General features: G+C 34.2%; 1 protein-coding gene across 1 annotated transcript in view; it reads right to left on the reverse strand.

Moving 5' to 3' along the window:
* Positions 1-27,316, reverse strand: part of LOC113395461 (uncharacterized) — a 182,266-nt gene that overhangs the window by 15,917 nt on the left and 139,033 nt on the right. Inside the window, exons 4-6 of the mRNA XM_064218636.1 lie at positions 19,516-19,617; positions 16,288-16,396; positions 7,535-7,646 (exon numbers count right to left, since the gene is read on the reverse strand). Of these exons, the coding sequence (XP_064074706.1) occupies positions 7,535-7,646; positions 16,288-16,396; positions 19,516-19,617 (323 nt within the window). The remainder of the gene's footprint in view (positions 1-7,534; positions 7,647-16,287; positions 16,397-19,515; positions 19,618-27,316) is intronic.

Genomic DNA, 27,316 nt, shown 5'->3' on the forward strand with positions numbered 1-27,316 from the left:
TGTTATAAAAAAGTAATGATACAAGCGAATTGATAACCTTATTCTTTTTTTGACGCTTGTAAAAAACGTTTAAAAATAATACATGACCTAGAAATGAACCTTGCATTACAACAAACAAATATCATAATTATTTTTAGTTTTACGAAAACGTAAAACGTAACTTCTACTAACCTACTAAAATAATTTCCTTTAATTATAAGAATTTAAAATAGTTTCTACAGACATTTACTTTTTAATATTAAAAATATAATTTAAAAATGAGTTTCAGGCGACTGCTTCCAAGCACGTTTGCTTCTAAATTGGTAAGAACGGAACATTTTTACTTTTTACTTTAAGCTTTTCTTATTCAAAATTCTTTTAAAATTTCTGTTATTTGCAAACTCTTGCATTTGTTTGATACGGGTGATCTTTAAATGTCATTCAACGAGCATATATTTTATTTAAAATAATCTCTTCCTTTTGTTTTAAGAATTTTCTCGATGAGTAAATAAGGTAAGGAATATCATAAGTGATTAATATTTATAACAGTGTCAAAGTTTATAAGCAGCAGACTTACTGGTTCCGGCCCGATTGCCAGTCTGCCTAGCTATTTTAAATAAATAAATAAGGCCGCTTATGTATTCCCATTTAAGTCCTGAAATGGTAATCCAATGCCACCAGCGATCAAATGCATCATTACAAGCTCTCCCAGCCTAGGTAGTACAGTATATCATTACAAATATTATATTGTAAGTTTTTTTTTTATGACACAGGTTTGCTGACGAGCAAATAACCTGATGATTAGTGATCACCACTGTCCATAGATATTGGCACAGTAAGGAATATTAATTCATTCCTTAAATCGCTAATGTCCAACTAACCCTGGGAACTAATATGTCCTATGTTATCGTAATTATTACACTATTTTTTTTTTTTAAATTGACTTGCTGTTCTTTATTTTTTTTAATTAGTGAAGCTTCTAGAAAAAACAGTACACACCGCGTCGTTATAGACTAAAAAAATAGTGTTGCCATAGTATTATATTGATTTATACCAACCGTTACATCACCTCACCCTTGAAACTTGAACAATGCTAGTTATTTACTGTTTGGCGGTAGAATATTTGAGTGAATGAACCTACCACAGAGTAAAAACGAAATATAATAAAACAACTGCCTTGATCTATCATATTTGTGAGCTTAAATTGTAATTCTGTTCTAGTTTTGAAATTAGCACAAATGTTTTTTTTTAAATTATTTTATAAATTGAAATAAACCTCATATTATTTGGAATGAAATTCGATTCGTCTAATTTAGTTTAGCCAATTTTGTAGATATTTGGCAGGATTGTGCCAAATAACCGCTACACATATTTACTACATTGCTGTGGTCTTGGGTTTTGAACGTCTACACGGAATTAGTTTAATTTTTGCCAAGTATTTAAAATTTGGCACGATATAATGGAGACTTGGCAGTGCCACTAGTATGGCACTTTGGAACATCAATAAACTGGAAATGAGGCGAAAATTAGTTTGACAATACGAGTTAGTCTTCAAGACGATATATCTGAAGTTATTGTTTCAAACTTGGTCAGCAAGAGTTTGCAATAAATATTTGATTTTTAAAAGTACTGACTTATTTTATATCACTTCTGTGACAAATGTAACCGCAATGTTTCAAGTCAGGATAGTTTTGATAAAATTTAACATATTGGCACAGTTGAAGGTTTTGTTCGAAATGTTATTGTTATTTGCGAATGTTTATCTGAAGATTGTGATCGTTTTGAAACTGTTACGTTGTTATTTAATTGAATAAAATCAAAACAACTATAACTTGAATCTCATAAATCTCAAGACAGCAGAAAATAATTCACATGAAGAAGATAAACAGACCGTCAGAAACGTTTTAAATTTCGAAACTTCGGAACTTAAAATATTCTAGAAGTTTTACTTCAAAATCAATTAACAAAATTATTTATTTATTTATAATAACTATACAAAAAAATAAATACCGAAAAGTACATTTGCGTTGACGGTTAAATAATTTGTTTCACGCACAAGATGAATACGGATATAAAAATATCGGTATTGTCGTTGGACCTACTGGGTTTGACAATGTCAACAGTTAAGTGCTAAGCAATAAGATACAGCCGCGAAAAACGAGAGTTTATGTGAGGGCTCAATAAAACGAATCTCTTTGTATCTTACGAGAAAGCACCTCGGCTTACGTTTTAGAATCATCTCGTGAAGCTCATGATCAAGATCATCTCGTCGCAAAGGAGACTCATGTCCGCCGGCTAAGATTGTGTGGATTGAGTACTGTTTACCAAATCATCGCATGATTTAGAATTTAATATCATATAATAAGCTGACTGCTACTGGTGAAAAGGTTATTCTATTAATTAAATATTGCATATATCTCTAAATCAGCCGAGTGGTCTAGTATAAAGTAAGTGAATAAAACAAAAATTTGCAGACAAGAATTATCATATTTACTAGCTTAATTTTTGTGTATAATTTATCTTGTTCTGCAAGCATGTATAGACGGGCAAGTGGGCTACCTAATGGCGAGTGATCATATCGTCCATAGATAAATTTGCCGTTAGAAATAATATATTATGTCCCCTTAACCTATACTAGCTCACTCGCCATTCAAACCGGAACACAAAAATATCGCTAATTGGCAGTAGAATATATATATAAGATTATGTATCAGTAGTAGAAATACAAGTGTGTGGTACCCCAACGCGCTTGCTTAAAGTCCTACCATCAGGTAAATTATTCATTTCATTCCCAAGATAACGTTCGCGTTTCCTTTGGATATGACAGTATATATTATCGCATATTATCTGTCTCTTGAGGACCATTTGACTTCACAAGAAATGAGAAAAGAATACTTCGGAAACATTATGTTCTTCGTCTTTGTAGCGATCATAATTACCTCAACGATAATTCTTTAAGAAGATATATTATATATTTATTTATAATATTATAAATATAATTTTAAATGAACCACGAATTTTTTGAGTGGATTTGGATAATTTATTAATGGGAGGTTACGGTTGGAAATATGGATAATGTATATTTTTTTCATGTTATAAGATGGAAAGTGATTACCACCTTCCATGGACATCTGCAACACGGGGCTTGCATGTGCGTTGCCGGCCTTTAAGTAATGATTACGCTATTTTCTTGTAGGTTCCCAAGTCGTATAATTTCGGAAAAACCGCCGGCGAAAGCTGGTTCCACAGAGTGGTTGTGCGAGGCAGAAAATGTCCTATATAATATAATATCTGGATAATAATTAATTCCATATTACTAATATAAATTTACTAATCAATCGAAACAGGAGGTTTAAACGAAGAAAACCTGACTTTGCCTCGCTTTTGTTATGTCATACATAAAACATAAACATAATCAACCTGTAAATTTCCCACTGCTGGGCTAAGGCCTCCTCTCCCGTTGAGGAGAAGGTATGGAGCATATTCCACCACGCTGCTCCTATGCGGGTTGGTGGAATACACATGTGGCAGAATTTCGTTGAAATTAGACACATGCAGGTTTCCTCACGATGTTTTCCTTCACCGCCGAGCACGAGATGAATTATAAACACAAATTAGGCACATGAAAATTCAGTGGTGCCTGTCTGGGTTTGAACCCGAAATCATCGGTTAAGATGCACGCGTTCTAACCACTGGGCCATCTCGGGCCATGTCATACATATATGAAGTAATTACAACTTCGCTACCCGTCCCAGTCGACACGATTTTTTCCGGCATCTTCAACATCAATAATATTTGACTTAAACTTTCGCTATCAACTACTCAGTCGAACCGCAAGAAAAGGCGCTCAGTGGTTTTGAGTTTATCGCGTGTGAACTTCGTTTAATAACTTGCAGTATAAAATCGCTGTCACTATAAAAAGTATGATCCAACTATCTGTGATCCATTTATTATACTGACTGTAAGCTACCAACCATGGCTCTTAGATATGTAATATCTGACTGTAATTACACTGGCTCACTATTTCTTCATACCAGTTGTAATGTTTACCGATAGAACCACTCTGTGGAACCAGCTTTCGTCGACGGTTTTTCCGAACCGATACGACTTGGGAACCTTCAAGAAAAGAGCGTACTCTTTCCTGAAAGGCCGGCAACGCACCTGCAAGCCCCCCGGTGTTGCAGATGTCCATGGGCGGTGGTAGTCACTTTCCATCAGGTGAGCCTCCTGCTCGTTTGCCACCTACGACATAAAAAAAAAAAAAAAAAAATAGAACAACAGAACAGCTTCATCGTACGTAAATTTTATTTAAGAAGTTTCACGTAAACTGACAAGTCTTAATATTAACATTAAATAAAAGTATTTCGAATTTCAAGTCAAACATTCCGACATTTAATTTATTTAGTTAAGAGCTCAAGGTTTCGATTTAGTAAATTAGCAACTCAGTCACATAGCTCTATTTGCACAGCTCATAGAATGTCTGGTCTTAAGAGATCATTGTCTGCTATGTTAAGATTTTCTTCGGGAGGTTATTGACCTACGGTGATTTAACGAAGAATTTGTTGCAATAAAATATAATTTAAATTGAATATTTAAACGAATATTTATTTACGTCACCAATGTACCAATAATATAGGGAACTAAAATGATTTACTTGATTAATTGGATTGGCTCCCTCAAACTTCAGAGTTGAACACAACAATATAATTGTTTTGTTTAGCGGTAGAACATAATGATGTAGTTACCCAAATAGACACAGAGTCCTACCAATCACTGGAGTACGTAGTAATTTAGTCGAGCTTTATATTATAGGCCTTATTAGCTTTGATTATGTCATGTCCAGTTTGAATATCGAAGCGAAGAACCCGTCGAAATAGTAACCGCCAGTGGGTTTTAAGTACACGTACATTACGTAGTACACTACTAAAGTATACGTGGTGAGTTTCAATCGTCCCTGTCCCGCAAATAAGATAACAAAGTTGGCTCATTTGTCTTAGTTCTTTTGCAGGGCGAGTCTATCTAGATGTGCATGTGTATATATAATATAAGTTTTTTAGTACAATCATTAATATCTTAATTTATATTTAGTAAAGAAAAGTTATTTATTATTGAAGCTGATGTAGCACTTTCGATTATTAAAAAAGTTTTCTCATAAATATTTTAATATCATCAAATATTTGGACTTTCGTCCAATAAAGTCGTTTTATTTTCATTAATATCCGTCATTATATAATTATTAGGTATTCTTTTAGAAACATATTTCGTTTTTTTATTATTAATGATTGAGAAAAATTAAAATATTTTTTGTTTTGTATCATTAAGTCGTCTCGATTTATTCTATATAATTGTCTCAATTGAGAGTTCATGAATTTTAAAATCAGATTGTGACTTCATAAAAAGCTCCATTAATGTTTGATGTGCCTTAGATGTTGTTCACAGTTTACCTCGAGCTCGGTGGTGAAGAAAAACACCGTGAGATTTTTTATGGTGTAGGTAGCAAACGAGTAGGTGTCCTACTTGATTGAAAGTGACTACCAACGCCCATGACCAACTGCAACACCTGGCCTACAGATATCCATGGCCGGTTCTTGCCGGCCTTTAAAATAGGAGTAAGTTCTTTTCTTGTATCTACTACGTCGTGTATCTACTGATCCACATTGAAGCAGCATAGTGAGATTAACTCTTTACCTTCTAATTAAATAGATGATGAATAGATTGACGTGACTGTGGCTTTCACGCTCCTTAAATTTGTACTATAACGTCATGATATTTTACATTTTATTCTCGGTTCTTAAAGTTAGAATCTACTTTCGGAATCGGTAATAGCTTTATATTTGACCTCTATAGCATGTCGATTCCTTCATACCATAATAGAGGTGATCCAATTATGGACATACTGATCAAATATCAGACTAGCCGACGAATCAAGAATTGCACAAAAGTTAATAACACTAATAAAGAAATCACGAGTCAATGAAAAAGTCGTCAAAGAGTTTAATGTAATTTTTTTGTCATCAGTTTGCAATCCAAAAATTTAGATGGTGACGCTGCCAAATAATAAAATAAGTGATCATTAAAATAAGATATGACAGCGGTACAGCAGGTCTGTGGACATACAATTTGAAAGTACTTTTATGAGCCTACTTGAATAAAGAATGTGTTGATTCTATTATTTGATATTAACGAAAGCAAAACAACGCAATATCCTCAAGGGAAATCTCGAAAAAATCTGAAAACTATTTGTTATTGAATTTTATATACACCAAAAATATCTGTTAGCATATTTGTACGTAAACTTAAAGTTTTAATGACTTTTGATAGACTTGCAATATTTTCCTCCACAGGCGAGCACGAGATGAATTATAAACACAGATTAAGCACACAAAAAAACAGCGGCGCTTTTCCTGGCTTGAATCCTCAGTTAAGATTTAAGTGTTCTAAACCTTGAACTTATGTGGCCAGAACTTATGATCTTTAGGTGCTTTGATCTCTTATATAGGTCGCAATTACCATTTCCCTGAACGATTATTTTATGGTATGATAAAAACATTTTTCAGCGTTAAATTTCGTCTTGGCACGAGTTTTTGCGCATCGTGACCTACGACACTAGACTAAGAACTTTAAAAGACTACGTGACGAGAATGCAGCGGCTTTTTAGTATCATCACTTTATACGTACAATATTTAGAAACAGGTAACGTGCACTAAACTTATTTTGGTTTAGCTTCTATCGTTATAATACTAAATTATTAGTAACAATTTAACGTGATTTTTTATGTCTACATCTAAAATAATAGTTTTTTTCTGTTTCGACTGAACAGCTTTTGGTCGAATTTTTACCAGCAATCATCGATTAAAATTCACGTGATCTAACCACTGTACCATCTCGGCGTTTTTATCCACAAAAAAATCCACTTTGAGTGTGGTTTGATTAATTTTTTCGAGTTAGAACTAGTGTTGATTGCATGTTTCGTTTTGCGGCAGAAAATCTCGATTTGATCGGTGCCGATACTCATCTCTACAAATTAAATACTTGTTCCGTTTGGATTCGATCTACTTGGGCCTTGGAGTTATATTGATTTGTTTGAAATAAACGCTATTGCATTTTTTATAATCTTCACCACTGGACTGACTTCATTTTTGCTCCATAATCAGAACTACAATTCAAAGGGAAAATGCTGCAATCATTTTTGCTGGCATTCATGATTTTTATACTTAACATTTTGCCTTATGCATATACAGTAGACTATGTAGACTGTAAAATGGGTCATATATGGCACTATAAGGAATATTAACTGTTCTTACATCACCAATGAACCTTGGTGATCCATGTAAACTCGGAGGTGTTGGATTTAAGAAATTGGGATATAAGAACTTATGTCCCTTGTTCCTGAATAACATGAGTTCGCTCACACTTTAATCAAGAATACAATAATAATAAGTACGGCTGCTATGCATTAGAATAAGTAATGAATTAGTGGTACGGGCTTGCATACATATGAATAAATACCTAACATCAAACATAAAGGTTATTCTATTCTACGATCGATACTGACCAAAATACGAAGGCTGGTGCCTCCGTTGTCTGAACGACTGAGCACTGCAGACGTAACGTGGAGCCAGGTTTGAGGTACTTCTCCGTTGGGCCAGATATCTGCGCTCTTGCTTCTGAAACAAGAAAAATAAATCATAGTTATTATTTTTCTTATATAATATTAAATCGTACTTGGAAATAAATGATAAATATATAAATAAATGTTGGACAACATCACATACATCACTCTGATCCCAATGTAAGTAGCTAAAGCACTCGTGTTATGGAAAATTAGAAGTAACGACGGTACCACATACGACCAGACCCAAGACAACATAGAAAACTAATGAACTTTTTCTACGTCGGCTCGGCCGGGAATCGAACCCGGGACCTAGGTGTTCCCATGAAAACCGGGGTACACACTACTCGACCACGGAGGTCTTCAGATTACGAATAATAATAATAGAAATATAAGGTTACAACTTTGAATTAATTCTTCGTTAGAATGTTCCAAAATTAAAAGCCATTAGGTATGTGTTCGCTGGCACAATGTATGCTTACTATTTCGATGTTTAAACAAATTATTATTGAATTTTAAATATACAATTTGGCAAAAAATCATCAGTCTAAAAAATCTCAGCTCTTTATACAGCCGTCCTTTAATTGTTCCTAACATTTTCTGAATACGGACGAAGGAAACAAATTTAAAGGTATTTAAAAAAAAATATTCATTAATTGCTTCCATGAAAAATTGGGTCGTATATTAAAACTCAAGTAGGTATAACACACAAGTTTGTCAAGTAATTTACCTGGGAGTCATAGTGCAAATACCTTTATTAAAAGTATAACATCTCGTCTTATCGCCTTCATTGGTGACAGAAGTGCTGGTTCATCTTTTGCAAAGACGATCGGAATTCCGGTTCAACGGAGAAATACTGCTAGCATTCTTGCTAACATTACACGGGGTCAGGATTTTTACATTAACTATTTTTTTAAATTGTATATAATCAGCCTTCGTGGAAATAATCTGTACTAATATTATACAGAGATAAAATTTGTTTGTTTGTATGGTGACCGCGGGAGTTAATGGTTCCAATTAAAAAAAATATATTATTCCTGAGTGCTATTAGGTTTAAATTGTATTACACCATATCATATTATCTATTAATAAATTATAATCACGCAAAGCCGGGGCGCGTCTCTAGTTCGTTATTCGATTTTAAAATTTTGTCAAGTTGTCCTCAATTGCCGAGATGGCCCAGTGGTTAGAACGCATGCATCTTAACCGATGATTTCGGGTTCAAACCCAGGCAGGCACCACTGAATTTACATGTGCTTAATTTGTTTATAATTCATCTCGTGCTCGGCGGTGAAGGAAAACATCGTGAGGAAACCTGCATGTGTCTAATTTCAACGAAATTCTGCCACATGTGTATTCCACCAACCGGCATTGGAGCAGCGTGGTGGAATATGCTCCATACCTTCTCCTCAACGGGAGAGGAGGCCTTAGCCCAGCAGTGGGAAATTTACAGGCTGATTATGTATGTTATGTCCTCAATTGAAATAGTCATAAGTAATGTTAGTTAAATCATATTGTGTCGCTAAATATAACACCGAGTACCAGTATATTATCAGTGGAATATCATTCTTTACGCGAAAGAGATCGCTCCTAAGCGATTAATTCGTCTTTGCAGCGTCTGTTATTTTGTTTCACTGTAACTATTTTGTATTGGTGCGCAATCATTTTTGCTAGTAATCAATCTTGTGATTTGAGATATTGTGTCCTTTGTGCCTGTAGTTTCACTGGCTCATTCGCCTTTCACACTGGCACACAACCAAACTAAGTATTGCTGCTTGGCATAAAAATATATGATGAGCGAGTGGTATCTATCCAGACAGGCCTACAGAAGCCCTTCCATCACTATCTATTTCTACTTACCTAGCATCAAATGTCATCGATCAATAAAACTGTTTTATATAATTTTAAAAACACATAAATAGAAATATAAAAAAGAAAAGTAAACATCAAATAATAATAATTAATAAAGTCGTTTCAGAATCTTATAGCAGTCTTACTAACCTTATAGTTAAGGAAAACCTGTGTCACAAAAGCAATTCCCAGACATATATGTGTGTATCTTTTAATTACCACAAACAGGAGTGTAGAATTACTCTGAGCTTTGTATCTTCCCCTAATAGAGGGAAAACCATTTCGCAAGTAGTTCCTTTATGAGCTGTTACTTATTACTGCATTGCAAGAGGGTAGAGGAGAGAGAAAATAGGGTAATAATATGTGACTGGGTGACATGGATAATCTTATGCGAGGTGAATACTGAGAACAGAAATCAAGCGCTTCAAGTGTTGCATATGTGTGTGTGTTGTGTATGCGAAGTTTTTGGATTTATTTTTCTATTTTTTTCACGGAAACCAATTTCATTGGAGATTAACTATTGCATTTACAATCTCGAGATTACTGGAGGGAGTTCGAACTCAGCTAGATATAAGCCTTATATCTAGCTACTAGCACAACGAAGCAGTCAACAGTTTTATAAATAAGACTAATACATTGAGAGATATAAAAACATCTCAACCAGGGCGAATTATATGAGATAAAAATTAAATTCGAAACTTGAAAGCGTACGATGAAAAACTACTAAAATCTAACTAGACCACTCAAGCATTCACCACGCAGACATGTTACTTTTTAATAAATATAAAGATACCATTTTACCGCCTCTAAACAAAAGCAAAACCCATATAACCTACATTTCAAATGAAAGGCTAATGAAAATATCACTCGAGTCGCTCAGGTATTTCATATGTAAAAATTCCATGTTCGTTGTGAAATTCTAAATTAATTTGACTGCTTGACCAATTAAACGTGACCCCTTCCATTGGATTACTCGCTAATTATAAAGATCGTCCTTATATATTATATTAATAAAGGATTTTTTGAAGGACCTGTAGAGTGCAACTGTGAATGTTGTAAGAGATTTTATAGTATATTTAGTATCAGCATTGCACCCTTGCGAAGCCGGGGCTGGTCGCTAGTGGTATATAAAAGTATCATTTATCTCTTGATCTAAATCTTCTTTGATAGTTTTTTTAAGAAAGATCAAATTTCTTTTCTATATCCCATGCTGACTTGACGGAATTAAGATTAATAAAATAAAAAAAAATAATAAAATACAAAATTAATAAAATTATGGTGCAACTGTACAGTCGTCATTTTAAAACGATAAACGATTTCAATTTGAAAACATAAAATATAAATAAGTTAGAAAATAGGACTCGACTAACCAAACTATAATACCTCAAATTATAAAACAAAATACATTAAATGGAGCGCGAAGAACATTATAGTAAAGCGACAAAATCGAATACAAACTCCCAGTAGTGCGACTTACGTCAATCGTATAAATAATATTAACAATTTTAACGTATCCATGAAAATACATCTCTTTTCGCTCTATTGGCAACTTTTCGTTTTTGTTGCTTCAGTATAACGTCTCAAGCGATCCATCCAACTTTTGTGTTATAATAAGACAATTAATTTTCTAAAGGATTTTCGTTTCGTAATGTACGCACTCCTTTTTCATACACCAACCATTGTAGAAAAATAAAAACATTACAAAATATAGTGTCAACATAACATACTTTGAAGTGTTGAATAGACCTTCGAATTTAAATTTCGTCGCGATGAAATAAGTTTTTATTTATAAAATAACAAATATTCTTTCTACCTTTATTTATTTTGTGAAAGGGAATATTAGGAACAAGTCTCGCTGCTCCACTGAACTACTTACTAGACAAAGAGTCTAGACTCTTTAGTAGCGAAGGGGTTCATACTATTTATTTTAAATCAACATTTTATTAAACTAATATATTGTACTTGATATGATACTTTATGTATGTATAACGTTTATATAAATATTTTTGTGAAAAACTAAAACAGATCTTAAGTCGAAATAACAGTTCCTAGAAATGAATAAATTTGTAATATATAAAACATATAGCTTATAATATATGTTCTACCTTTTTAGGTTATTAGCATCATCATTACTAAAACAAAGTCGCTGTGTGTCTGTCACTATGTATGCTTAGATCTTTAAAATTACACAACGCATTTTGATGCTGTTTTTTTAATAGATAGATTGATTCAAGAGGAAGGTTTGTATGTATAATACATGCACAATATAGTAGAGAAACACTGATAATTTTAGAGGTTTCTTAAGTGATGTCGTAAATAAACAAATTTTTGACGCTTATATTGCATTATACGCTGGCTAATGTACTAATGTATAGTACACCTTAAAACGGTCTTCAAATAGTCTATCTATTTCTTAGGGATAACCCACAATAAGTATTTTTTATCCTTTACTTTTTATTTTCGAAGCGATTTTAAGCGATACAGTATTAATCTTTATCCAATTACGTGCAGCAATCCATTTAAATGAATATTTTCGAAGATATTACAGATTTAAAACGCGGGGACATAGCGGTTTTTATTATCTAATTACTGAAAAACTGTGAACGTTGTAAGATATTCTATAATATATTTAGTATCAGCATTGCACCCTTGCGAAGTCGGGGCGGGGCGCTAGTGGTATATAAAAGTATCATTTATCTCTTGATCTAAATCTTCTTTGATAGTTTTTTTAAGAAAGATCAAACCTCTTTTCTGTATCCCACGCTGACTCGATGGAATTAAGATTGGCAGATGTTACTTTAATGCGTATCACTCTTGCGGTATTTGCATCTTGTTTGAACTGCTATCGGTTAGGGATTATCATTGATTGGCGTGGGCTGGATTATTTCCGGAATATATGATCCTTCTCTATCTTCAAAGGCTACTTATTAAAATTAAACTTAAAATTTGACGACCCGAGGTCGAGTAGTGTGTACACCGGTTTTCATGTGTACGCCACTCCGAGGTCCCGGGTTCGATTCCCGGCCGAGTCGATGTAGAAAAAGTTCATTAGTTTTCTATATTGTCTTGGGTCTGGGTGTTTGTGGTACCGTCGTTACTTCTGATTTCCATAACACAAGTGCTTCTGCTACTTAAATTGGGAGTTATGTATGTGATGTTGTCAATATTTATTTATTATTTAAAATTCAGATCAATGCCGTGACAGACTGTAACTTCTATAATTATTCCAACAATGACACTCACACAAAAAATTTCAAGCCAGCAATGACTTGAAACATACTGCCCACGTACTCTTTTGAATCGATATGAAATCTGTAGCCAGATTCCTCGAAAAACAGAATCCGTGCCCAGTGGCAATCTACCCACTCAATCGTTAATGTGTTAGCCAAACAACAATAAATGTCGCTCTCGATTTCCACGTTAGAAACAGATCTTTTTGTGAGCGGGAAGATTGATTTTATGTATTTTCATGAACAGATTGGGCTGAAACTTATCTACCAAATGGTATCTGTTATCTGGGTTATACCACCTTTCAAATTTTTAGAAGACATCTGTTATCTGGGTTTTATCAACTTGTAGATTATTTAAAATACAGTCTCATATCTGGGAAGTGATCCTCAATGACGTTTAGCTACAGCTCATTTAGCCCTGTACTAGGCTTATAACTGACTACTGATACTTGATTGCGTAATAGCAGTGTGCAATATTTCTCATTAAAAATACCTTCCACGTACAAACCGGATACAATTCCACGCATCCTCCAATAACTCAAGGCTACAAGACACATTATAATTTATCAGTGATATGATGTTCTGCCAGAAAAATTATCATAGACATTTGACTTGAAGCTTTTATCTTTTTGCGTTAGAAAACCTCGGACAATGCGACCAAGTTAAACTTTTCCTTCCTTGTTTCGAAATGTGTTTGTTTCTTGTTTTTTTTTATTCAAACTGTACTTTGATTCGAGTTAAACTTCCATTTATAAATGTTAGTGGCCAGACTTTTGTCTAAAGGGCTTTTATTAAAAAAATTATATCATTTAAATCTTGATGATAGACATCGTTGAATTTCATATTTTCTGTGGTGTTTCCTTATTCTGTACTAGTATTATAAATGTGAATTTATCTGTCTGTCTGTTTGTTACTCTTTCACGGCCAAGTCATTGAACCGAATTTTTTGAAATTTTGTATGAAACAAGCTTGAGCCTCAAGGAAGGACATAGCTTACTTTTTAAACCAAAAAGTTTGTCCATTTCAACTCCAAAAAGACGCAAGTTTGCGCGTTAACTGCTAAAAAACATCATTTGTCGTATCTCCACGATTTGAAAACATTCCGTTAGCCGACACAGCTAGTATCGAAATATTTGGCGTCAATATTTCAAGCCTCATTTAGTTCCGCGGTCAATTGGAAGGCAAAGCCAAATTGGCATCAAAAAAGCTCGGTGTGTTTAGCAAGGCAAGACAGTATTTCATGTCGGCCCATCGTCTAAGACTTTACAAGGCACAAATTCGGCCACACATGGAGTACTGCTCTCACCTCTAGGCGGGTGCTCCCCAGTACCAGCTCCTTCCATTTGACCGTATCCAACGTAGAGCGGCTCGAATTATCGACCTTTATCGATTGATCCTTTGGCTTTGCGTAGAGATGTTGGATCGCTCTGCATCTTCTACAGAATTTATCACGGGGAATATTCCGAGGAATTGTTCGGATTAATCCCGGCTGCTGAATTTCACCTTTGGACATCTCGTCAAAATTCCAAATATCACCCGCACCACCTAGATGTCCGAAAATCCACAATGGCGCGATTTTTTAGACATTTTCTGCCTCGCACAACTACTCTGTGGAACCAGCTTTCGCCGGCGGTTTTTCCGAACCGATACGACTTGGGAACCTTCAAGAAAAGAGCGTACTCTTTCCTGAAAGGCCGGCAACGCACCAGCAAGCCCCCCGGTGTTGCAGATGTCCATGGGCGGTGGTAGTCACTTTCCATCAGGTGAGCCTCCTGCTCGTTTGCCACCTCTAACATAAAAAAAAAGCGTGACGACCAAGTCCTAAAATGTCGCGCAGGAATACTGGTATTTAAAAATTTTTTTTATTATTTTTAAGTTTTTACTTTAATTGTACATGCAAACATTTTTTAAGTTAATATTTTCTGCGAATAATTATTATGAAAAAATTCGTAGTAATATGAGTACTATAGCCTAATTTTCACTCTTATCCCCTTAAGGGGTGGCTTTTTAATTTAACGAGATCACCGAGGTCATAGCCTCTTTAGTAAAAAAAGGTTAGACTGTATAATAAAATATCACGCTAGATATATTAGGCGGAGCGGGAACGTTTCACAGGAGTGCTGTCGTGGGGAGAAGCTAATGTGACAATCTTGATCAATGAACATAAAAATTATATAGTTTACTGCAATTAATCTATGAAAGATAAGACTTATATTGTCTTTTTTATAAGGAAGGTGGGTTGTCTGGCAAACATGCCTAATGGTGAGTGATAATCACCACGCAATATTGAGCATGCCACACATCACCAATGCAGCAACATCCTTGGAAACTAATATGTTTTGACTCTAGTGTCTGTAGTTACTCTCACACGGAAACACACAGACCAACCTAACTAACCAGTTAGTCCAATAATAATCAAGACGCATATGAGACGTTTACAAGACGTAAATAATAAAAGGAAATTCTAGATTTATCACCAATTTTACTGTTAGAAAATATTCAGGTCCAACCATTTTACGACGCGGGCCTTTTGTTTAGAACTGGGTTGCTTAGTTTCAATTTATCTCAGTTGTTTCTTTGTTTCGAGAATAATTCAAATATATGTATATGTTATTAAAATAACTATTTCAAAAGGAACATTGTGATAGTGGAGAATTTCAGGTATGTGGGGTATTCTTTGTGTATGCTACTAGAGATTCTTTGAATGTCTTTTCGTGAATTTTCTTTTGACCAGATTGTAATATTTTTTTTAGATATTTTTAATTTGAGTTTGTGTGATCCCATCAGGGTTTAATGAACTCTTTAGTTGTTCTACCTTTTGATATGAAATATTAGTTTCTAATTTATTTTTATCAACTACGTACTTTTACTCGACTTGGTAAGGATAAAAAACGGTTATGAAGACCGTTTATTTAAAGACAAACATATTAATCAAAATGATACCTTTATTTTTTAGGGTCTTAATTTATACAAAACATCTAACCAATGTTACATCACATTCGGATGAATAGTTTACGAAAACATAGAGGACATATATACTGGTATCGATTTCGCTTTACTGACGCTTTCGACGAATTATATTTATCACAATATAAACTATTTAAGTAGTCCCATCTACCCATGCGAAGCCGGGACGCAGAGTTTTTCTTTACGTAATCTACATTTTTTATTTAAATATGATTAGGATTATAAAAATTCAGGTTCGCTGAGATAACAGTTAAACAATAAACACGAATCATGTATGAAACACAAGACAGGGAGACGAAGATGACTTATTCTAGAGGCTGGGCTATTTCTGTATAAATATTACGAGCATAAACAATAAAAAGAGGATGACCGGGATGGCCCAGTGGTTACAAGTGGTTATGTTCTGAGTTCAAACAAGGCAACCACTGAATCAATGTGCTTAATTGGTATTTATAATTAAGCACATTGATTCAGTGGTTGCCCTGAACACTTCGTGCTCGGCGGTCGAGGATGAGGATGAGGATACTTGCACGCACTTGATAAGAATCTGCCACGTGTATCCACCAAACCGCGTTGGGCCCTTTACCCAGTAGGTGAATGTTAATGGGATGTTACTGTAAGTAAGGTTAGAGTAAATTGGTTACGTACCTACAACATCAAGTTGCAAGAATATGCTCGTCGGCGGATGCGATGATACTTGGCATTCGTAAATGCCAGCGTCTCGTTTCTGCACGAAGCGGACTTTCAATGTCCAGTCCTGAAATAAAATACTTTGCTTAATTGTCATGTTAATTTTAATATTTTTTTCCAGAACAAAATGTAATAATATATGTATTATAGGTTGACGGACGAGCATATAGGCCACCCGATGTTAAGTGGTCACCACCACATAGACAATGGCGCTGTAAGAAATATTAATTATTCTTTACATGGCCAATGCGCAACCCAATTTGGGAACTAAGATGTTATGTTCCTTGTGCCTGTAGTTCCACTAGCTCACTCACCCTTCAAGCCGGAACACAGCAATACTGAGTACTGTATTTTGGCATTAGAATATCTGATGAGTGGGTGGTACCTACCCAGACGGCTTGCACAAAACCCTACCAATTAAGTTAATATATAATTTGTTGGGAGACCAAATCGGATATGACTGGAAGTTCAGGAACAAGATGACTTGAGATGAAGGGAGTGAGAACTAAAAATCGTTAATACTAAAAATGTAGATGTAATTTTATTCACTAAACATTCATAAACATATCGTAATACGTGGCTTAAATTCTTCTGAAAACTATTAATTAAATATTGACACAGAGTAGATGTTACTAGGGCTTCGTGCAAGCCCGTCTGGGTAGGTACCTCTCACTCATCAGATATTCTATCGCCAAACAGCAATACTTAGCATTATTATATTTCGATTTGAAGGGTGAATGGCTAGTGCAAATACAGGAACGAGGGCTATAACATATGCTAAAGTGCGAATATACCCGCAAGTGACCACTTTCTATAAGGTGACCCATAATCAGCCTGTAAATTTCCCACTGCTGGGCTAAGGCCTCCTCTCCCGTTGAGGAGAAGGTATGGAGCATATTCCACCACGCTGCTCCATTGCGGGTTGGTGGAATATACATGTGGCAGAATTTCGTTGAAATTAGACACATGCAGGTTTCCTCACGATGTTTTCCTTCACCGCCGAGCACGAGATGAATTATAAACAAATTAAGCACATGTAAATTCAGTGGTGCCTGCCTGGGTTTGAACCCGAAATCATCGGTTAAGATGCACGCGATCTAACCACTGGGCCATCTCGGCTCATACCCATTTATACGTAAATGTATGTATGATAAAAATATTAAAAAATAAAAGCATTCTATTTATTTAGGAAACATTATTTGTTACAGACGTTTTTTTTACCTATTTGTCTTTATATACGAAAGAAATAACTTATTCACTTTTATTACAACACGCTGTAGTTAACAATAATATTATTATTTAAACAAATTTTATATAATAAAATATTGTAATGATCTAAACTAATTTGTATATATCTATCTATATATATAAAATAACAAGTTCTGACTGACTGATTCATCATCGCCGAGCGTAAACTATCAAAGTTACGGGCTTGAAATTTGGTGAGTAGGATCTTTTTATTGAGTAGACACCAACTAAGAAAGGAATTTTGGAAATTCAACCCTTAAGGGGGTGAAATAGGGTTAAACGTTTGTATGGAAGTCCGTCATTTTTTAAGTTAGGAACATGAAACTTTATTTTTGAGATGCTGATTAAAAATGAGTAGATATGTATTTAAGCGTTTCTGGATTTTTTACCCCAAAAGGGGTGAAATTATGAAGGGTCTTAAACTAACGTAATATTTTAAATTATTCTGTAATATAATCAATATCTACGCGAGCAAAGCCGCGGGCAACAGCTAGTTCCTTATAAAATATTTAAACAAACTTTTTTTAGTTTCAGAACCTTTTTCACAAAGTAGAGTACTGCGTATTAAATATTCAAAAAAATATTCTAAGTGTAAGTACTATCTTAAGTGCTTTTTTAAGAATATGTATTTTTATTTTTGTAATATTGTCTAGGTTTTTGTTTTGAATTTATACGGACTTACGACACAGTTAAAAGCGCTCAAAATATCTTTTCTGAAAATTTAAAGCGAGGTCCGTCGTTGAAACCTCGTGGCTGTCTGTTCAATGGATCTCTAGCTCAATCTGAGATCATAGTATAAGATTTTTTCTTATTTCATTATTGTAGTGAGCCGAGATGGCCCAGTGGTTAGAACGCGTGCATCTTAACCGATGATTTCGGGTTCAAGCCCAGGCAAGCACCACTGAATTTTCATGTGCCTAATTTGTGTTTATAATTCATCTCGTGCTCGGCGGTGAAGGAAAACATCATGAGGAAACCTGCATGTGTCTAATTTCAACGAAATTATGCCACATGTGTATTCCATAAACCCGCATTGGAGCAGCGTGGTGGAATATGCTCCAAAACCGTCTCCTCAAAGAGAGAGGAGGCCTTAGCCCACCAGTGAGAAATGTACGGGCTGTTAATGTAAAAAAAAAAAGTAGTAAGCAAGTAAAACTGATTCGTATAAATTGTAGCTCTCGGGTGTAAATTGGTCCACGTCTGAACACCTGATGTCATATAAGTATGCACTATTTTAAATCTTCAATCTTGTGTCGATTCATAAAAAAATCCTATTAAAACCACAAGAATTTTAGTTAATATTTTTCTGTGTATTAATAAGCATTTAAACTATTTTATTAAAAGTGATTAAGGGCGGACGTGGTCAGTGATATTCTAAGCCCATTTCAACTCAAGTTGACGAGAAAACTTAAACTTACCCAAATCGCAAGACTTTAATAGAGTACAAGTACTTTTAATCGTACGGCAAGTCAAATGTTATGTTGACTCTTTTGCAACTACAGGAGAAATAACTTTCTGAATGGCATTTATTAATGATTATTCAAAAATGGCGTTTTGAATGTCGACCAATGCTATCATAACTTTAAAAGTAAAATTTAAGTTGTTATAAGTAGTTAGGTGATATATTGTTGTATTATAAATAAAGTTATATTTACCAAGAACTGTTTGTTGGTAAAATGTGGAGATTTTAACGAATAATTTATATGTGACTACTAACCTTAGATTTACGTATTTAATCAATATGTAAATCTAACGCTTGTTTATCTTTACTTCTTCAATTCGAATAGTTTTTATAATTATATCTGAGAAAAAAATTTTTTTTTTTTTTATTTAGTCAAGTGAACTTTGCGTATTTATTTTCGTTAAATATAAAATATAATGACGTATAATAATTTCAGCTTGTCATAGAAAATATGGAAATAGAAAAAAAAAACTCACTTCAGAATGTTGAAGATGTATCGCCTGAAACCTCTGATCCGAACTGTATGTTGTCAGTCCGACTGTCAAGAGATGATAGTCTTTTCTTCTTATCCAGGATACCTAAAGCGAGAAATAATAATTAAAACATGATATATGAATACCATTCACTAGGCTTATAGTCGTTAACCTGGAAGTGCATCCCCGGATTTGAAGTCTCCATACCTTCATACACAGTCATCAGTTACATTACACGTTTTAACAATATAGCTTAAGTTCTATATTAAAGTAAAGTAAAGTAAAGTCACGGATCCAGTAATTGTCACAATGCCGTCTGCCGTTTTCCGTTTCATAAATTCAAATCATTTGTAAAAAATACATTGGTAAAGAAGGCATATTATTCGATACAAGATTATATAGATGATAAAAAGGGTGGGTAATACTTGTTGACTTCCAGGCAGGATATATAACATACATATAATCGTATTTAACTAACATGACTGTATTTTTAGATGTTGAAAAAGAGTAACCACTGAGTTTCTTGCCGGTTCTTCTCGGTAGAATCTACATTCCGAACCGATGGTGGCTTTACTTAATATGGTTTGTTAAATGACGTTTCAAAAGTTTGCTTGTCAAAGCCTATTTGAATAAAATATATTTTGATTTTGATTTTTTTTTAATGATGGCCTCTTACGTTTTTAGGTTAAGGTTAGGAGCTTTTTTTGATCACGCTCCTTTATAATAGTTTGGTAGATGCCAGGACTCATGTGGCATACTTTTACCTGACACAAGCCTGTTATATTACGATGTTTTCATTACCGCTGAGCATAATACGAATGAATTATAAAGCACATAAAAAAATCAGTAATGGTTGCTAATATTTGAAACCATATTTTCAGTTTAGATACACGTATTGTTACCATGAGCTATCGTAGCTTAAATATGTATATTTATTTTACCTAAGTATAAGATGTGATGTGAGGATGTAGTCAAAGCGGAAATTAAAGCCACCTTCACCGTGCTCTGAATATTCTGACGGTGTTCTTCTATTGTCGAAACTTAAGACAATAAGTACCATATTGGGGGTTTCGTTACGCGTGAATAAATAGCCTTACATAAATATAACATTTGATATTATTTTGAACCTTCGATATTGAACAATATTCACATATATAATAATAATTATAATAAATATTTCTCGTACACGATAAAATTATTGCTCAAACCCTTAGTACCCTTTTAGACTACATACAAAATAAGCATTTTATAATATACAAGGCGAGCCCTTGGTTTCATATTAAAGTTTAATTAAGTGTATCATTAATTATTATAATGACCCTAGACTGCGTAGCGCTTATACGGAAATTACCCTCAAAATAATAGCAATTGTTGAGAAAATATTGTATCGTAAATAAAGAGCTATCTTCATCAAGAGACGATTACGGCTAAACAACAGCAAAATTAGCAAAAGTTTGGCCAATCGATGATTCAACGAGGCAATCCTGCTTGCTTATGTATGAACTCATTCACATAAAGGATTATATTTCTTTAACATGGTTGAACCGATTTATGTTTTATCATATTTTTATTTAATAATCAAAAACTAAGCGGGTTTTTTTGCTTTCAAACAGCTTTTAAAGAAGTATTAGTCTATCCCTATACATTATTTTATGAGCTGGAATCTTGGATGATTGAAGTTTTATCCTATTGATATAAGTCCAAGTTAGTCTACTGTAAGCTAAGTACGCCTCTTCCTTCGAGAAGAAGGATTGGATCTTATTCGACCACGCTGCTCAAATACAGTTTGCTCGATTCTTTAAGGTATAATAAGTAATTTGAAAAAAAAAAACAGGGAAACTATCAAATCAAAGCAAAATCCTTTATTTATTAAAGAAAATTTAAACTTACTTATTGAATTTCAAATGAAAAGTGTTTAGGTTGGAGAAAGAAAATACCCGACCTTAGAAGAACCGGCGAAAGGAGCTACGCGGGTTTTTTGACAAAGGCCCTTTAAACGCTTTCCTAGATCCTATTGTACGACCGTATACATTGTCCCCTCAAAATAATTACTGACTCTATGCAGTCGAGTAACAGGAGTAATTAGTTTGTATCTGTTCCTTGTATGTTTTTTTAAACTGCATTGTTTTACCGATTTAATTTTTTTTATCAAAAGGTTTTAATTCTTCTAATAATACATATAATAATCATCACTTTGATTATATTAGAGATACAAATTTTCTTAATCCGACAACTAGACTTGGGTAGATATTTATCACAAATTCTACCGCCAAACATCAATACCTATTAATATTATGTTCCAGGTTGAAGGATAAATGAAGCAACTATAGTAAAAATAATAAAATATATGGTAAAATTTTAAGTTCAATTGGTACTTTTATTGAAAGTAAATAACGAGCATTCATTAAGGAAAAATAATACAAAAGTAAAAAGTAAACAATCCGTTGACATGTTATAATATAACAAGTTAAAACTCAATGCAAAATACGATAATGAAATGTCAAAAAGTTACAAGCGATATTAACTTTAATAAATATTAGCTGTTGCCCACGCCTTTGCTCGCGTGGAAATTGAATATATTTACAGATGATCTTAAAATATTACGTCAATTTAAGAACTATTAGTCCACCACATTAGTGTGTATTTCATCTTCTTAGAGGCAGAATATCCAGAAACGCTTAAATACAGGTGTATTCATTTGTTTATCAGTATCCCAAAAATAAAGTTTCATGCTTATAACTTTTAAAATGACGGACTTTGCACACAAACTTTCAATCCCTATTTCATCCTCTTGGGGGTAGAATATACAAAAACACTTAAATACGTGTCTACACATTTTTAATCAGGATCTCGAAAATAAAGTTTCATGTTTGTAATTTAAAAAATGACGAACTTTCATTCCAACTTTCAACCCCAATTTAATCCCTCAGGAGTATAATTTCCAAAATTCCTTCTTTAGTGGGTGTCTACTCAATAAAACGATCCTATTTACCAAATTTCATAGCTTTAACATTGATGATGAATCAGTCAGTCACGTCATGTTTTTTTATACACATAGATAACAATGCCAAGGCCTACGTCCAACAGTGGAATGACACAGGCTGATAATGATGAGTATGATGAGATAAAAATGGAAGGACAGAGCGTATCACTGTAAATCATTTACAGTAAAAATGAGCCTGAGCAGAAAGTACTGCACGTAAGATATTTTAAAATAATTAGATGATTACAAAAAATGCTTACGTTATTTATTGTATGTTTTATTCAATTCTGTAATAATAATAATTATATTTAGATTATTTTTGAATTCTATTGATAGCATTAATATTATATAAGAGGGTACTTTGACTCTTTATTGTGAATCATGTGATTTGTAGAGGCTTATATAAGTGATGGGAGCTCCTTATAGAACACATTTTCCTGGAGCAGCAATATGTTAATATTTAAGGTATGATATAATTTGAAAATACTTTAGTATAATTGTTATTGATTGTTATACGCAATTATCAAGATAAAAAGTTAGTATTAAGGTAATTAGTATGAATGTGGTAACGTATTTAGGTTATATGCATATATTGAAACGTCAATAATTTTGTCCGTGGTTTGATTTTGACGTATGACGTACTTCCCTTCTCTTTTTTTTTTATTTTTGGCGTTGTTTGGCGGACGAGCATGTGGGCCACCTGATGGTAAGTGGTCACCACCGCCCATAGACAAAGGCGCTGTAAGAAATATTAACCATTCCTTACATCACCTATGCGCCACCCACCTTGGGAACTAAGATGTTATGTCCCTTGTGCCTGTCACACTGGCTCACTCACCCTTCTAACCGGAACACAATAATACAGTGTACTGTTATTTGGCGGTAGAATATCTGATGAGTGGGTGGTACCTACCCAGACGGGCTTGCACAAAGCCCTACCACCAAGTAACCTTCTCGTGGGGCTCGCGGTAAAGTGCAAATCGCGAGTGCACTGCGTTTAAATGTTAGCTAGTGTAACGAACTATTATCCTTCTCCTATCCTCCAAATAATATCACGTATCCCTTGGCTATGTTCTTCAAGTATGGAAGACCAAGGAAGCGCTCCCAAGAAGAAAGTGTCTTCTAAAGTAAGAGCCCGATTTAAAGGTAACAACTACCCTTTTTACTATCATAATACAGTCCACTCAGATCTCGCGCGTACAAATATAAATATTAATCAATACAATATTACGATTAGTACAGCTATTATAATGTTTAAATAAATATTTGTGATTCATATAATCTTTTATTCCCTTATAACCTTAAAATATTATAAAATAATAAAGAAATAGAAATTCTTCTTAAAATATTCTAACGTAATGTGTTAAGTCATCATAAATAAATCAAACACGCGTATAGAAAAAAGTTTTTCTCGGCATTTATTGGAACGAAGTTCGAAAATACGTCATGTAATAAAATAAAAATAAAAAAGCGTTGTGCCCTCTCCAGTCAATCTTTTCCTCTCTTTCTCTATATCTCCATCCCTTTCTGTTTTATAATGTATTACATAATATTATTTTGACTTATTTTTTGCAATAATTTTATGTCTTGTCATTTAATTGTTTTCACTCTCTCTCAGCCGAAGGACGTCCAATGCTGGACATAGGCCTCCCCCGAAGATCGCCACAACGACCGGTCTTGTGCAGCCCGCAACCAGCGGCTTCCCACGACCTTCACCAGGTCGTCGGACCACCCTGTAGGAGGCCTACCCACGCTGCGTCATCCGGTCCTAATTGTTCTATCTTTCTCCTCTTTGTGTCTACTATTTAATAGATGCGATATATAGTAAAAAGGCGGCTTTGTGCCAATCCCACCAGTCCCACGAGACCTCTTTTTTAATGGTTTCAAGTGTCTATAGTAAATTAGTCTTCTCCAGTATTATATAAGATAAAATATAAGGCTAGTAGGTAAAACAGTCAATACCACGTGCTAGTATTCGCCCGCGTATGATCATATACTTGGTACCATGACTCTGTACCCTGAAAACATTTCATACAGATGAAGAATTTCAATATGATCGGTTGAATCCACAATTAAACAATTCACGTTCTCACTTATAATATTATTTCAGATAATAGAATACTATTTAAGTGACATTTTTCACTAAACACTCACACCATTTCTAAGTTGACAAAAACAGAAAATTATTCCAAATGTAATATGAGAAAAGGATGGAATTTCCGAGGTGTGAAATGAGAGAATTCATTAACTTCCATCCTCAGAAATTTTCATTCGATAAAGAACTCTAACACGAGGGTATAGAGTTCGAAATATTATGACAGCGTAATATCCAGTCGTTACGAGGTAACCTTAGATAATTTGATGGTTGTTTTTCATAAGCATTCCTTTTACATAAGTAATGGAATATTATTCTTAGGTACAAACACTGTGTTAATTTGTTTATTTAATCATAAGTAGTATAATCTTGACGCTTTATTTATTTTATTTGATATTTATTAAGTTTTGGGATTTTTTTTATTAGGAATTCCCAACATTGTGTACTAGTACTCATCTGCACGTATTGGAAATAGGAATCATTACAGATTTAAGGTATCTTATATATTTTTTTGTATCCCTGACAATGTGTATTTCTTCAACTGCAGTAGTTACCGTGAGCGTAGCAACACAAATAGCAAACTAACTTAGCCGTTATAATATTAGTTATATAATTAGGATTTTCATTATTGACGTGGCGGTTGGACTTCGTCACGCCTGCCTACCCAGGCAGGTACTACCTATCTAGACAGGTTTGACTCATCCCACCCACTCGTCACATTTTACTACCAAACAGCAAGACTTGGTATTCTTGTATTCCGATTTAAATGATGACTTGCTTATTTGTTACAAACTTCATGGTAACCGCTTTTGCAAATATTAGTAAATAGTAACTAAAAATACGCATTCGCAAATGTAATTTAATATACAGTTGGTATCCCATTTACAACAAGCCTGTAAATTTCCCACTGCTGGGCTAAGTCCTCCTCTCCCTTCGAGGAGAAGGTTTGGAGCATATTCCACCACGCTGCTCCAATGCGGGTTGGTGGAATACACATGTGGCAGAATTTCGTCGAAATTAGACACATGCAGTTTCTTCACGATGTTTTCCTTCACCGCCGAGCACGAGATGAATTATAAACACAAATTAAGCACATGAAAATTCAGTGGTGCCTCCCTGGATTTTAACTCGAAATCAACGATTAAGATGCACGTGTTCTAACCACTGGGCCATCTCGGCTCTTACCATTTACAACACCAAACAGCAATCGTTGGTTGTATTCTGATTTAAATGGTGAAAGCCAGCTTAAATACAGGCACCAAGAAGAAGAATTTATTTCCCAAAATTGGTGGCGCATTAGTGATGTAAGGTACCGAAAATGTTTTTTTTCCAATTTTCTCACCTACCTACCTGGAATAAGCAATTTTTATGGTCAAATAGTATTATATTTAAAATAACACCTAAACTCTAATCCGTTTAATGTAACTTTAAAGTCTAATTTTCTTACTTTAATGGTATTATTACTTCTTCTAAATTGAGTTGTAACGAATCTTTCGACGTCTTTATCAGGTTGGGTTCAATTTGAAAACTTTTCTGCGTTCGTTTTAATGTTTCCCAATTCACGGGATAGGCTTATAGGATTATTATCAGGGTGCTTGATTGTTCATCCGTAAAATGAGGTATAATTAAGGGTGCCATCGTATCCAATGATGGTTGAGGATTTAAATGAATATCGCATAGATTTTATATTTTATAATATTGGTTGGCTGACGAGCAAATAGACCTGATGCTAAGTGGTAATCACCGCCCATAGACAATGGTGCTGTAAGAAATATTAACCTTTCCTTACAATGCCAATGTGCCACCAACCTTGAGAACTAAGATGTTATGTCCCTTGTGCCTGTAGTTACACTGGCTCCCTTCAAACCGGAACACAAAATTACTTATTATGATATTCACTTCATTCGTTTTACAAATATCTCTTAGTTGAAATTAAACAATAGAAGTTAAATATTTTTATTACAACGTAAGAGAACTTACGCTGACGATTAACGTACTAGTATTAACTGTGTCACAGTCGACGGAATTTAATATCATACGAGTTATTCAACAAGTAATATAATTAGACTTATCTTATCAACTGTCGTTAATGTGGGAGTTGTATGACGTTCTCTATATATTATCACCGGAAGCGAAACACAAGTGTCATCTGATGACGCTGAGCAGAGTTTGGGTTATAGTTATTATATAGGGTTTGAGTATTCTTTCAGTACAGTTGCTTAGTGAACGTCAGCCGTGACAGTAAGTTCTTTTTCTTCATGTCATAGGTTGGCGGAGAAGCATATGGGTCACCTGGTGGTAAGTGGTCACCACCGCCCATGGGCAATGGCGCTGTAAGAAATATTAACCATACCTTTCATCGCCAATGCGCGACCGATCTTGGGAACTAAGTTGTTATGTCCCTTGGGCCTGTAGTTACACTGTTGTTAATGTAAAGAAAAAAAAAACAATAATACACCAGATGATATAATTATTTATAAACGAACTGTTTCAATTTATTAAATCTTGTATATATATCGATATTTTTTATTATTTCAAATATATTTTTTTTAAATAAAAATACAGTTTTTCTCGTATAACACCTAAGCCGAGTGGCAACCTGATGGTAAGTACCCGCCCATAAACACTGCCGTTGTTAGAAATATTAACCATTCCTTATATCAAACCAATGCGCCACCAATCTTGGAAGCTAAGATGGTATGTCCCTTGTGCCTCAGTTATGCTGG

The sequence above is a fragment of the Vanessa tameamea genome, chromosome 23 (genome assembly GCF_037043105.1).
Source record: "Vanessa tameamea isolate UH-Manoa-2023 chromosome 23, ilVanTame1 primary haplotype, whole genome shotgun sequence".
NCBI classification, from domain to species: domain Eukaryota; kingdom Metazoa; phylum Arthropoda; class Insecta; order Lepidoptera; family Nymphalidae; genus Vanessa; species Vanessa tameamea.